Genomic DNA, 14,492 nt, shown 5'->3' on the forward strand with positions numbered 1-14,492 from the left:
CACCACTGTCCAGGCCACTCCACCCTGTGTCTTCTCTCCCTGGGTGCCTGTGTCATGTGACCCTAAACACTAGACGCCTGGTGGCATGTACCTTACATGATCAATAAAAGGCCTCTAGTATTTGGCTATCAGTGTTGGACACATGACACAGGTGCCCTGGGAGGGAAAAGTCAGGAATGGAGAGAAGACACACTCCAGTGGAGTGTAAGCTCTGCTGCCAATACGTCGGCCGTCCCATAATTGAACATCGCTACTGCCGCTCTACCAACCTGCCAACAGTTCGATTAATTTTTGCTGCAAATCGATCTATCAGGCATCATTGGTAGCATTAATTTCTGGCGATTCAGAGTAATCGAATATGCTGGATTTGGATGAGAAACATCGATAAGTGGATGGCCATTGGCCGCCTTTAGGATCAGTACAGAATAGCTGTGTTTTGCATGCACAAAACTAACGTAATCATTCTAACAATATGTGGATCTGGATTCAGCATTCGCTTATTCCTCGACAGATGTAGAGTTTCATTGTAAAGGATAAGTGAACAAATAATACAAATAAAGTATTATTATTATTGATTTATAAACCACCAACATATTCCGTGGGGCTGTACAAAGTAAGAAACAAACATGGGGTAAAAATAATACAGACAATAGTGTACACCAATATACAAAATAGACAATGGTTACAAAATACAGAATTGGTAATTAACATCTGTGAAAAAAAGAGTTCTCTAAGTGCATTTACCATAAAATTTAGCTTTATTGCGCAAGTTAAAAAGTGGGTACTTACAAGATGAATGCTTAAAATTCGCCTATCAGTGGTAAGGCCAACCGCTTCACCCCTCTGCGGCTGTACGCGCTGTGGCCAGCAGTACGGTCTACGATCACCCGGGAGGCTCGTCTTCCGAGGTGGTGGGCGCGACCTAGTCTTGATGTGTGTGTGATGTCATTACGCATTTCGGCGCGCTGCGCCTTCATCAGATGACGTCACGCGCACAATAACGCACATTTATCTGCATTCGGGGCCGTCGTCACGGTACCCTGATGCTTGGAACTATCAATAAACTTTTTTGTTCTACAGGAATTGCTAAAGACGCGCGCTCGCTTCACTGCTTGGTGGCTCACAGCGCGTGCGATGACGTGGTTAATTTACAACACAAATATATCGTCATCGCACGAAGCGGTTGGCCTTACCGCTGATAGGCAAATTTTAAACATTCATCTTGTAAGTACCCACTTTTTTACTTGCGCAATAAAGCTAAATTTTATGGTAAAGGCACTTAGAGCGTTCCTTTTTTATGCACTTTCCCACATTGGATCAGCACTGTGCATGATTACAGGAAAGGACTGACAGTTCTTTGGATGTGACTGGTTTTCTTTGGTCTGAAAGCGCAAGGAATTATCGTTTGTCACAGAATTGGTAATTACAGTGACAAAAGTAGCATACATAAAATGTGTAATGAATCCAAGACACAAAAGGGTGAGAGAGCCCTGACCTTGTGAGCTTACATTCTAAAGGAATGAGGGGGTGGGGAGGGAATAAAATTGCTTATTGTTTACAGTATTCATTTATAGATTATTTAGTCATTGTAAAATATTTCCTCTCTCTGAATCACATTCTCAAATCATTACTGGTGCTAACATCCTTACTCCTGCCAGGTGATCTGTACTGATAGTTCGTTAATGAGAGTTCTACGCACAGAGGGAGATATTGCTTGTTTGGCAGTTGGAAAAAGCAGTTATTTCCCACAATGTAACGAGGTTCACAGACAGCAAACTGTCAGGATCATGACATCACTACCATGATAATGAAATCCCACTTTGGAGGGGGGGTCATCACAACATCAGCCATTCAGACCCTCCCGGTGATCTATTCGAGAGTAGGTGAAGATTTCTCAGCTTCTGATTGGAATGAAGTTCAATCCTTGGTTAAAGTTCCCCTTTAGGTGCTTTTATTGTTTACAGTAATCTTGCATAAACTAGATATATTTTGGAAGATAAACATTTTTACTCAGACTTGGGATCTTCATATAAATCAGATGGTGAGACCTCAAGCAACAGCTGCAGATGGCAGGTAAGCTTATCAAAAAATGGGATTTTCAGCTTGAAATGAATGAAAGGTATATAAATAATGAGACTGCTTAGCATAAACAGCAATGCATAGAAGTACTCGACTTTCGGAGATTGCACTATCGGAGCCAGGACCAGAAATGCTGAAATTCCAACAACTATAAAAGCAATTGGAAGAAAGACCTAAAGGGCAAAAAAATATATAGAGATTATCAAACTAGCACAAAATAGAGTCATCATTTAAAAAAAAAAAAAGAAGTGAGTGCTATGAATTGAGGTGAGCACCTGTATCTAAAGTGAATATACCATTATTTATAGAGTTAGAACCATTCATGACTAGGGGGACGTTAAAAGAGATGCAAAAAATTATGACTCATGCAAATTTAAAGTGTACCTGAAGCAAATTAAAAGTTAGAAATTAGATACTTACCTCAGTAGTAGGAAGCCATTTGATCGTCCAGAGGATTCTCTGATCTTCTTTGAGCTCTCTGTTCAAGAGTTGGATCACTTTGAACATATTAAAGAAGAGCCTGTTGAATTTGCTCTCGTAGCTGCTCTCCTGTCTCTATACGAGCACATACCTACTGGGCATGTGTAAGTATGGCCTGCACATGTGTAGTACAATATAGCCACTTGTGCACAGCTTTTTCCTCCGTACACGAGCAGCTTCATTCTACTGGGCATGTGCAGACTATACTAGCACAGGTGCAGCACAGAAGCATTCGTACAGAGAGGGGAGCACAACCACAAAAAAGGACAGGGTTCCGGGCAGCAACGGTGCGCTCAAAGAGGATCTGGGAAGCCTCTGGACCATCCAGACTCTTCCCACTACCTGTTTAAATATGAAAATCTTATTTGCATGCAAGCTGTAATTATTTGAATCTCGTTGACCATCTTCACTTATCATGGTCTCAATTTTTATAAATTATGCCTCAAGTATTCTTATAACCTATAGTAAACCGCTAGCTTCCAATAATTTTTAAAAATAATCTAAATATAATAATTTAATATGTTGCTAGTAGCAACAAATAGTTGGACCATAAGAAAGGCTGAGCACCGAAGAATTGATGCCTTCAATGGTGGTGCTGGAGAAGACTTTTGAGACTCCCTTGGACTACAAGAAGATCTGATCAGTCAATCCTTAAAGTGAATGGGAACCACATTTAAAAAAATGAGACAGATACTTACCCAAGGAGAGGGAAGGTTCTGGGTCCTATAGAGCCTCCTCTCCTGGTCCCCTCGTTCCGGTGCTGGCTCGCCCGGTAGCAGTATATGACTAATTTAGTCAAAAACTGTTTTACCCGGCCGAAGGAGGCTTCAGAAGTCTTCAGGGAGCCCGAGTGCTCCTGAAGAAGGGCAGCCCTGTACTGTGCCTGCGCAAGCACGCTCTCTTGCACGCTCACGCCTGTGCAGTATGGAGCCGCACGTCTTCGGAAGGACACGGCTCCCAAGGACTTCCAAATACCCTTTCGGTGGGGGATTGAAACGGGGGGGGGGGGGAGCCAGCACAGGATAGAGGGCACCGAGAGAGGAGACAGAAGGCTCTATACGACCCAGAGCCTTCCCTCTCCTTCGGTAAGTATTTGCTTCATTTTTTTTTTAAATGCGGTTCCCATTCACTTTAAATAAATTAACCCTGGCTGTTTATTGGAAGGAGCAATGCTGAAGCTGAAATCATTTGGACACATTTTACATTTGAAAAAGTTCCCAAAAGATGGTAAAAACAGCTATCAAAATTATTTTTAGTATTTTCTTGCTTGTTGGTGGTTTGGAAGGCATTTTATGACAATGTGTGAAAATATCACCGTGAAGAAAACTCAGGAGAAAAAGTGAATTGCATATGGGCCATTGAGTCTGAATCACAAACTTTTTTGTTGAATTATCTAACCTTACTTATTAACTCATAATTGATCTCTCCTGAAAGGACTGCACTCATGCTTTATCCAGTGGCGTAGCTAAGGAGCTGTGGGCCCCGATGCAAGTTTTACAATGGGGCCCCCCAAGCACTCTATACATAACAAGTTTATACGACGCACGGTGACGCACCAAAATCTGCCAATGGCAACTACAGTGTCAGAGGTGCAAGAAGGGGATGGGGAACAGTTTGTTAAGGATTACCACTATTCAAAGTATCTATAGAAGTCATTATTATGTGCATAGGACCAATAGAGAGCTAATTCTGTAGTTAAGGGAGGGCCCTTCGGGGCCCCTCTGGCCCAAGGGCCCCGATGCGGTCGCTACCTCTGCACCCCCTATTGCTACGCCCCTGGCTTTATCTCTCCTTATCTTACTTAACTTGAGTGCAAAAAGAGGGGGTGGCAAAAAATTAGATGCCTAGATTGTGTCATGGAAGCATTAAACATCAGTTTGGGCAAGCTTCGGGAGGCAGTAGATTATAGAGGGCCCTGGCGTGCCACTAAAAAGCAACTAAACAACACATTAACAATTTGAGGCTTTTCCTTGAGACCTCCATAAGAGGTGCATACAGTAGATCTGATCTGTCCAGGAATCTACACCTCGTGCTTTTCTCACCTTGTAGGGGCGCTCCAGATCAGGCTCCCGGTAGCGAAGAACAATCAGGCTAACACAAGCTAATCCAGTTAAAAGCTGAGAGGCAAAACTCAGATAGTTAGTTAAAGCAATCAAGTCAGAAGGTATGACAAATACAAAAGCCGTCAAGGTGGAGATGATCATTGCTGGAGCTGGGGTCAGATAATGCACATGAAGCATTGAGATGAGGGCCGGCAAATGTCCCTCTTTGCTCCCGGCGTAGTTTAAACGCCCAAGTGTAAACATGTCGCCATTGAGAGCACCAAATATGGAGACAACCACTGAGACTGGCATAATCCAGGCCCATGTTGGGATCATTCTGTCAGCCCAGGTTACAGACACAGCAGCTGCAAGTAGAGAAGAATGGTGTAGTAAGTGCAACCATAACATTCTATGTTTTATTTTCAGTTAAAGGGCAGATTAAATTTACAGTTAAAGGGTGAATTAAATTTTGAAAAAAAAATTATATATGTATAAAATATAAATGTATATATCAATCCTACACCAATTGTTATTTAATTACAAACTACCTTTCCACTTAAAGTGTACCTGACATAAGACATGATCAGAAAAACATGGGCTCATACAGTAACAAGCCTGTTTAGGATTTTGCTGCGTTCATTTTTTAAAATAAATTAAAATAATAAACCCAGTGCTTTACACGAGGCAGTTGCAGCTCTACCGGAAAAGTAAAGTGAAAGCAAAGTAAAAGTAAATAGAAGCCAAAAAGCTTTTTTGTAGCTGAACCAAAGGTGCAATAATAGCCCCCATGGTGTAGGTGGTGTGGTGTGGTGTGTGTGTGTGTGGGGGGGGGGGGGGGAGCAGTCACTCACATCAGAACCATACCGTATGGTTCTGATCCAGTTCTGAAACATGCCGTTAAGTTTCCAAAGCTTGCAAAGAAATCTTGTACAGTTAGTCATTAAAGGTATCACCTAAACAACTTTTGTGTTATGTCTTCGAAGCTGGAGGAGAACAGAAGTAGTGCTAGAAATGTGTAGAAAAGTGGTGTAGCAATAGGGTATGCAGTGGTTGTGACCACACTGGGGCCCTGGACCAGGGGGGCCCACTAAATGCCCTGCTTCATCCATCTTTTTAGCTTCTCATTGGTGCTATGCTGGTAATAAACACCTCTATATGTGAATTGAATAGTGGAAATCCTTAACAAACCTTCCTTACTCTAAGTACACCTCTCTGACACTGCAGCTGTCCTTGGTTGGTTTTGGGGCTCCACATTGATTTTGTGGTTGGGGCCCCAAGTAAAACACTCATTGGGGCCCCAAGCTCCTTAGTTACGCCACTGGTGCAGAAAGAAATATATTCAGCATAGTGATATATGTTCAGTTTTTTAACTACTTCCGTACCAGCAGTCTCTGCCCCCTTAAGAACCAGAGACTGCTTGTGATGGCGATGGGAGAATTAATTATCATTTTGAAATGTAATTTTACTTTTTTTTAACCATTTTTACATTCTTTTTGAGAATTATACTTTTGGGGGGTGTTAGAGTTAGCACTACTTTTTTTTTTACTTTCTTTTTGTTACATATTTATGAATGGACATGGCCCCTGATCGAGGTCATGTCCTTTTATTCCAGGCACTGCAATTGGTTCGGGGAACCCTCAGTTCCCTTCACCAATTGCTCACATGGAAAAGCTGCCAGGTTAGAGCGGGGGTCGCGCGCCCATGCACCACGCATATACACATATACACGTCCAGTTAGATTTGAGCGGTATTTATCTGGACGACTATAGTGGTTAAGTGGTTAAACAAACTGATAATTTAAAACAAAATTTATTTGTAAACCGATATTTTTATACTTATTTGAAAATAAGGAATTTGGCTGTACCCTGCGCCCTCTTTCATAGCGCCCCTACTTCATGCATGCACTCCCATGTATGTATACAGTATATATGTGTGTGTGAGTGTGTGTGTGTGTGTGTGTGTGTAAACACTGACTTGAACAACAGATCCAGTTTGGAGCAATACTTCCACACTCCAGAGCACCAGATACTGACATAAGGGTTGCACACTATTCACAGCTAGTGATGGGCCGAACCGTTCGCCTGGCGAACCTCTCTGGGCCTCTTACTACTTCCGGGTCGCAATGACCCGGAGTAGTACGCCTGCGCTGCCCGGCGGAGCGCGTCCTAGATCGCGCTCCTGTTGCTGGGCACTCTCTGCGCATGAGCGTGATGTCACTCATGACGTCACACACATGCGCAGAGAGTGCCCGGCAACAGGAGCGCGATCTAGGACGCGTTCCGCCGGGCAGCGCAGGCGTACTACTCCGGGTCAGAGCGACCCGGAAGTAGTAAGAGCCCCATGGATTTAGAGATGTTCGCCACATCTCTATTCACAGCTTGCCATTGCTGTCACATTTGGCAGTTAAACCATTTCAAATGATCTCATCCATCCAACTTCCATTTTGTAACAGAAAAAAAGAGAAATGGCCTTACCTGAGGAAACAAGTTCTCTGGGTGACAGCACAGTGAGGTACGAGATGTTCACCAATAAATAGAATACAATTACAGAACTTATGGCTGTCATTATGCTGCGAGGAATAATCTTACCCGGGTTCTTGACTTCCTCTAAAAAACAAGAGAAAATTAGATAAACCATGAGTTAATTCAGTTAAAAAGAGATAAATCATGAGTTAAGCTAGATATGTAGAGAGAAATCATAAGTTAATTTAGTTAAGGAGAGATAAATTATGAGTTAATAAGTAAGGTGAGATCATTCTTAAAGCAGCAGGGACAGCTATACTATCCCAGGAAAAAAATACACATACAGAGGGATGCGAAAGTTTGGGCAACCTTGTTCATCATGATTTTCCTGCATAAATCTTTGGTTGTTACGATAAAATATGTCAGTTAAATATATCATAAAGGAGACACACACAGTGATTTTTGAGAAGTGAAATGAAGTTTATTGCATTTACGGAAAGTACGCAATAATTGTTTAAATAAAATTAGGCAGGTGCATAAATTTGGGCACTGTTGTCACTTTATTGATTCCAAAACCTTTAGAACTAATTATTGGAACTCAAATTGGCTTGGTGAGCTCAGTGACCCCTGACCTACATACACAGGTGAATCCAATTATAAGAAAGAGTATTTAAGGGGGTCAATTGTAAGTTTCCCTCCTCTTTTAAATTTCTCTAAAGAGTAGTAACACGGCGGTCTCAAAACAAATCTCAAATTACCTAAAGACAAAGATTGTTCACCATCATGGTTTTGGGGGAGGATACAGAAAGCTGTCTCAGAGATTTCAGCTGGCTGTTTCCACTGTTAGGAACATATTGAGAAAATGAAAGACCACAGGCTCAGTTCAAGTTAAGACTCAAAGTGGCAGACCAAGAAAAATCTTGGATAAACAGAAGCGACGAATGGTGAGAACAGTCATAGTCAACCCACAGACCAGCACCAAAGACCTAAAACATCATCTTGCTGCAGATGGAATCGCTGTGCATCGTTCAACCATTCGGTGCACGTTACACAAGGAGATGCTGTATGCAGAGGAAGCCTTTTCTCCACCCACAGCACAAACAGAGCCATTTGAGGTATGCTAAAGCACATATGGACAAGCCAGCTTCATTTTGGGATAAGGTGCTGTGGACTGCTGAAACTAAAATTAAGTTATTTGGGCATAACAAGGGGCGTTATGCATGGAGAAAAAAACAACACAGCATTTCAAGAAAAACACCTGCTACCTACAGTAAAATATGGTGGTGTTTCCATCATGCTGTGGGGCTGTGTGGCCAGTGCAGGGACTGGGAATCTAGTCAAAGTTGAGGGACACATGGATTCCACTCAGTATCAGCAGATTCTGGAAACCAATGTCCAGGAATCAGTGACAAAGCTGAAGCTGCGCCGGGGCTGGATCTTTCAACAAGACAACGACCCTAAACACTGCTCAAAATCCACTAAGGCATTCATGCAGAGGAACAAGTACAGTGTTGGTCTGGCTACTTGCTATAAGTCAGACTGTATGCCCATATGACTGACCAATAACCCAGCTCTAACACCTGCGTAAACTCCTGCCTAATAACAATACTATAAAAACCCTGCAGGTAGATGTAGCATACAACCTGGCAAATAGCAATCACCAAACACAGCAAGGCAATGCAAACACAATAAACTTGAATAGTCACCTGAGGCCTATGGGCTTAGGCAATCCAGACGAAAGTGTAATCACAATACAGATGCGTGGTCAATTAGGCCAGAGTCAGTCCAGGCAGCATTCATGCAAATCCTTTAACAACCAGAGGTTGGCAACGGGAAATCCAATAGAGATGCGAGGTCAGGTTCAAGCCGGGTTGGTAACAGGTGATTAGTAGAGAAGCATGGTCAGGTACAAGCTGGGTCGGTAACAGGTAACCCAATCTGCAAGAAGCTTGGTCAAGAGACAGACAGAAGTCTGCAGCAAGACAAACACTAGAGGCTTGATTCACAAAGCGGTGCTAACCCAGTTAGAGACTTTAGGCATGATAACCATTGCACCACGCTGGTGAAAAGCCAGTTTAGGTGTGATAAGTTTAGGCATGATAAGTTTAGGTGTGATAAGTTTAGGCATGATAAGTTTAGATAAGTTTAGATCGCTTGCAAAGTCCCGCACACAAAGCAGCGCCATTAAACTTTGTACGAAGTGCACCAGACTTTGCTAGCGTAAAACTTTTGATCAGCTGTGCACTGCGGTGCTAACCCAGTTGGCGCTTAAACTTATCATGCCTAAACTTATCACACCTAAACTTATCATGCCTAAACTTATCACACCTAAACTTATCACACCTAAACTTATCATGCCTAAACTGAGTTTAGGCATGATAAAGGGCTTTTCACCAGCGTGCTAACTGTTAGCACCGCTTTGTGAATCAGGCCCTTGGGGCTTGATTCACAAAGCGGTGCTAACAGTTAGCACGCTGGTGAAAAGCCCTTTATCACGCCTAAACTCAGTTTAGGCATGATAAGTTTAGGTGTGATAAGTTTAGGTGTGATAAGTTTAGGTGTGATAAGTTTAGGTGTGATAAGTTTAGGCGTGATAAGTTTAGGCGTGATAAGTTTAGGCGTGATAACTATAGCACCAACTGGGTTAGCACCGCAGTGCACAGCTGATCAAAAGTTTTGCGCTAGCAAAGTCTGGTGCACTTCGCATAGAGTTTAATGTCGCTGCTTTGCGTGCAGGACTTTGCGCGCGATCTAAACTTATCTAAGCTTATCACGCCTAAACTTATCACGTCTAAACTTATCACGCCTAAACTGGCTTTTCCCCAGCGTGGTGCAATGGTTATCACGCCTAAAGTCTCTAACTGGGTTAGCACCGCTTTGTGAATCGAGCCCAAAGTCTCTAACTGGGTTAGCACCGCTTTGTGAATCGAGCCCTTGGTGTGAGCGCAGTCTCAGGAACAAGCCCAGCATAAGCTATCACAGATGATAACTGAAGGTGCTCACCTTTCTTTTATACAAGGGCTTACCAATCAGAAAGTAAAGGAATCCAAAAGAACTAATCTTTAAACAGCATGTCAGCCGTCAGCTGCTAAACTTAATTTCACTTCTCAAATATCACTGTGTGCAACTCCTATATAATATATTTAACTGACATTTTTTTATCCTAACAACCAACGATTTATACAGGAAAATCATGACAATTAACAACGTTGCTCAAACTTTTGCATCCCACTGTACTATACTATATGTATATAAGTAGATAACTACTTGTTCTACTTGCATAACATGTGTATGTATTGTACTGACCACATTTTGACTTCAGTGAATCTTACATAGTAAATAAAGATAATTCTGTTCATGGCGTTTGCCCTCTTGATTCCCTCTGACTGAAGCCAATCCTGATGTCATTTCCTCCCTTACTTGTTTCTCTCCTCGAAACTGCACTGTCATAGCTAGCTTGCTTTGTAAACACATGTGAGCACAGCACAGATGAGATTTCAGCAGCTCACTGAACTGCCCTCAGCCAATCAGTGAGAAGCAGGAATGTGGGAGGGTGATGACAAGCTTCCTTCTGTCAGCAATTGCAAAAATAGAGCCAGGTTGACTGAGATAAGGTTTATTACAGCTAAAACATTTCTAAATACATTGGAGTGCTTGCAATGCAGGTAACGTTGCATGCTGCATATTAAACACATAGCAGTGGGTATATGAAATTTGATTTTGTGGATGACAATCCCTTTTAAAGGGATACTGAGCAGGTAAAAAGAAAAACAGAATTGGTGCTTACCTGGGTCAGCGTGATGACGCGAAACATGCGCAGCAGGTACTCGTAGTGACGACTTCAGGCTGAAGTCGCCAATTAATGGAGCCGCTAACAGGACCGGGATAGGAGCCAGGAGGATGGCGGGGGACCTCGTGGCCTTCGGTGGGCTGGAGGAAGCCCCAGGTAAGTACCAATTTCTTTTTACCTGCTCAGAATCCCTTTAAGATAAGTTTTGTTAACCTCCCTGGCGGTACGCAGTTTCATAGGCTGCGTCCGCAGGTGGATTTTTTAAAATAAAATGTGTTTTTTATATTGTAGCTAGCACTTCGCTAGCTAACTATTTCCCCCAAGCACCGCCGCACCTAACTAAACCCCCCGATCGCCGCTGGCAATATTTGCCCCTCCGTGATCCCGCGAGAGCTGCAGCTTCACCATTCAGCTTCACTTGTCGATATGGTGACGATCGACATGACGTCATGCGCAGTCCCGATCCTCCCCATAGCGAAGCCTGGAGCTGATAGGGAGGCTGCGCCATAGCGGGATCCCTGGGGAGTACGTATTACGGCGGCAATCGGGAGGGATCGGTGAAGAGCGGCAAAACTTGGGGGGACATAGTTAGCTAACCAAGTGCTAGCTTTAGCATATAGTGCAGATTTTATAAAAAAAAAAATCCTCCCGGGGCCATGTGATCCTCTGCGGTGGCTAGCCCGAGCGTAGGTTGGGCTTACCGCCAGGGAGGTTAATCAACCACCAATCATCCTTATTTAATTCATTTTTTGCTATTAAGTTTTCTTAGTAGAAAAGAATGTGATATTTTCCCACCTTATCAATAAAATGTCTTTTAAGCCACCAGCAAAAAAAAGGAATACTCAGAATAATTTTAATGCAAAACAATTTTGATAGCACCTTTTCACCCACTTCGTTCGTTTTCAGTTGAAGAGTGCTGAAAAGTTATTTGTAACCGAAGATGAAAAATAATCTGCTTGGAGAAAAAGCGAATTGAACGTGGCAGAAGTGGGCGGTGGCATAGTCCATGCAGGAACTGGTAAATGTGTTCACTTCCACCGTGCAGGGAAAAGTGGTGCTCCCGTTATTGGTAGAAGAAAATTGCAATGCTGCACGGGCTAAAAGCAAGCAGGGGTGCACTGGAAGCATGGCATCCACTGACAAAAGATTACCGGTATCCTGTTTTGCCTGGATCAAAGGCTTAGAACAGGAGCTGCACCACAGAACACACATTAACTTGACTGGCTCATTAACAGCTGCTGTCGGGTTATCTGGGGACAGAGGAACCCTTTTCAATGTCTAGTCTAGGAAATGATTTACCAGAAAAGAGAAAAGCAAAGCAGGTGAGCCGAGTTAACTTTAAAAGACGCCCGAGGTGAAAATTGTATCTATCTTCCTTCTCTTAAATATGACTTTTTAAGATATTCAACAGTTTTATTTCATACTAGTAGACCCAAGCCCGTGTTAACTACTTCAAGACCGCCTCACGCCAATGGGCAGCCCCAGGACCACGGCGGCAGCCCCCGATCGCGGCTAGCAGGCTGTTTGTAAACGAAAGGGGAAAGAAATCCCCTTTGTTTACAACTGTACAACACTGCGGTCTCCGGCAGCGTTGTACAAGATCGGCGATCCCCAGCCTCTGATTGGCCGGGGATCGCCGTCCTCTCATAGGCTGATGCCTATGAAAGGCGGAACAGGATGGATCACCGCCCTGTTCAAATGGAGTGCACGGAGGGGAGGAGGGAAGGGGAGGGAGGGTGAAACAGCCTATTCAGGCTGGAAAAAAACCAAAACACTGCTGCCACAGCGATCGGACCCCTCCGGTGACATGTCCCCTTAGGGACAAAATAAAGAGGTGAGTCCGATCGCTGGGCTCCATAGCTGGGCCGTGCAGGAGGCTGAAGAAACTGCACAGCCCAGCAAAGCAAAACAGAGCCTGGTCATTAGGGGGTGTTAACACTGTGGGCATCAAGTGGTTAAAATGGGCTCTAGGTCTGTTTTTACTGTCCGGGTCCATGCTGCGCTCATGCGCAGTAGCAAAAAGCATGGACCCAGCTCCGCAGGGACAGCACTACACAGGGATACAGGGGTTTTATTATAGAGGATTTAAATATACTTTTTAAGTTTTTACTGTTTTATTGTTTTTGCTCAATGACACATTCATTAAAGTATGCCAGAGCTAAAATCTATGAACTATTGACCCTTTTTATCTCTTTCCAGCTCTTAGAAGCCTTTTTCTGCTAGGAAAGTGTTTTATAGTTGGAATTTCTTATCAGTGAGAGTCACACTGTAGTCTGACCCAGCCCTCACTCAGACAGGAACTGCCACTTACATACTTGATGTTTAACTACTTCAGGCAGAGAAAGAAAAAAAGGAACACAGCCTAGTTATTTGTGTGCTAGGCACTGTACATACACATGTCTATCTCATCATGTAACATGTCACCTTGGGTATCTTTCAAGCATGAGCAGATGCTCATGGTGTTGTATCTAAACAGGGAGCAAGTGGGCCCAGGTGCAAAAATCATTTACCAGACAACATGCACGTTGTGACAGTGAAGCTTACTGTCAACATACTAAATGCTTCGCTACATGTTTGACATTGCACTCCTAATCAGGAGATTTAATCACATTTATGAACTACATCCTCCCACATGCATTATGGCGATCTGTGCCACCTTACATCACCACGGGTACTTTGAGCTTTGACACAGGGACCAAAAAGATGAAGGCCCGTGGATTGATGATAGTATACGAAGCAGTGTATCTATATATGTAAAAAAGTCCCCCGTCAAAGGGGCATTGAAGACAGCTGCTATCAGAATATAGGTGAAATTACTGATACTCTACTAGTTAAAGAGGAACTCCAGTGAAAATAATGCATTTAAAAAAGTGCTTTATTTTTACAATAATTATGTATAAATGATTTAGTCAGTGTTTGCCCATTGTAAAATCTTTCCTCTCCCTGATTTACATTCTGACATTTATCACATGGTGACATTTTTACTGCTGGCAGGTGATGTCACTGGAAGTAGCTGCTGCTTGCTTTTTTGCCAGTTGGAAACAGCTAATTTCCATAATGCAACAAGGTTTACAGACAGGAAACTGCCAGGACCATGTTCCTCACAGATTCCTGTGGGAGGGGTTTCACCACAATATCAGCCATACAGAGCCCCATGGTGATCCGTTTGTGAAAAGGAAAAGATTTCTCACGTAAAAGAGGGTATCGGCTACTGATTGGGATAAAGTTCAATTCTTGGTCACGGTTTCTCTTTAATTCCAATAGTAACATATTGGCAATGTTTACCGATATTTTACTATGACCTTACCAAACCATACCTTAAAGGGAACCAGAGACGCCGGAATCCTAAAAAGAAAAAAAGATTTTATACATACCTTGGGCTTCTTCCAGACCCATAAGCCTGCATCGCTCCCACGCCGCCATCCTCCGCTTCCTGGATCGCCGGTACCGGGTCCCGTCACTTCCGGCGGACGCGGCCAAATGTCCACATGAGCAGGGGCTCCCTCCATACCCTTACGCGTGCGGCTGCGCAGTATGCAGCTGCACACGTACGGGTATGCTGGGAGCCCCTGTGATGCGGACAATTGTTAGCGTGCTGCTGCCGACTGGCCGAAACTACGGGACCGGGTACCGCCAGAT

General features: G+C 43.4%; 1 protein-coding gene across 1 annotated transcript in view; it reads right to left on the bottom strand.

Moving 5' to 3' along the window:
• Positions 1 to 2,006: 2,006 nt before the first annotated feature.
• Positions 2,007 to 14,492, bottom strand: part of LOC137517812 (solute carrier family 7 member 13-like) — a 47,846-nt gene continuing 35,360 nt past the window's right edge. The window contains exons 2-4 of the mRNA XM_068234865.1: positions 7,076 to 7,207; positions 4,602 to 4,966; positions 2,007 to 2,252 (exon numbers count right to left, since the gene is read on the bottom strand). Coding sequence (XP_068090966.1) covers positions 2,007 to 2,252; positions 4,602 to 4,966; positions 7,076 to 7,207 — 743 coding nt within the window. The remainder of the gene's footprint in view (positions 2,253 to 4,601; positions 4,967 to 7,075; positions 7,208 to 14,492) is intronic.

Source organism: Hyperolius riggenbachi, chromosome 5 (assembly GCF_040937935.1).
Source record: "Hyperolius riggenbachi isolate aHypRig1 chromosome 5, aHypRig1.pri, whole genome shotgun sequence".
NCBI lineage: Eukaryota > Metazoa > Chordata > Amphibia > Anura > Hyperoliidae > Hyperolius > Hyperolius riggenbachi.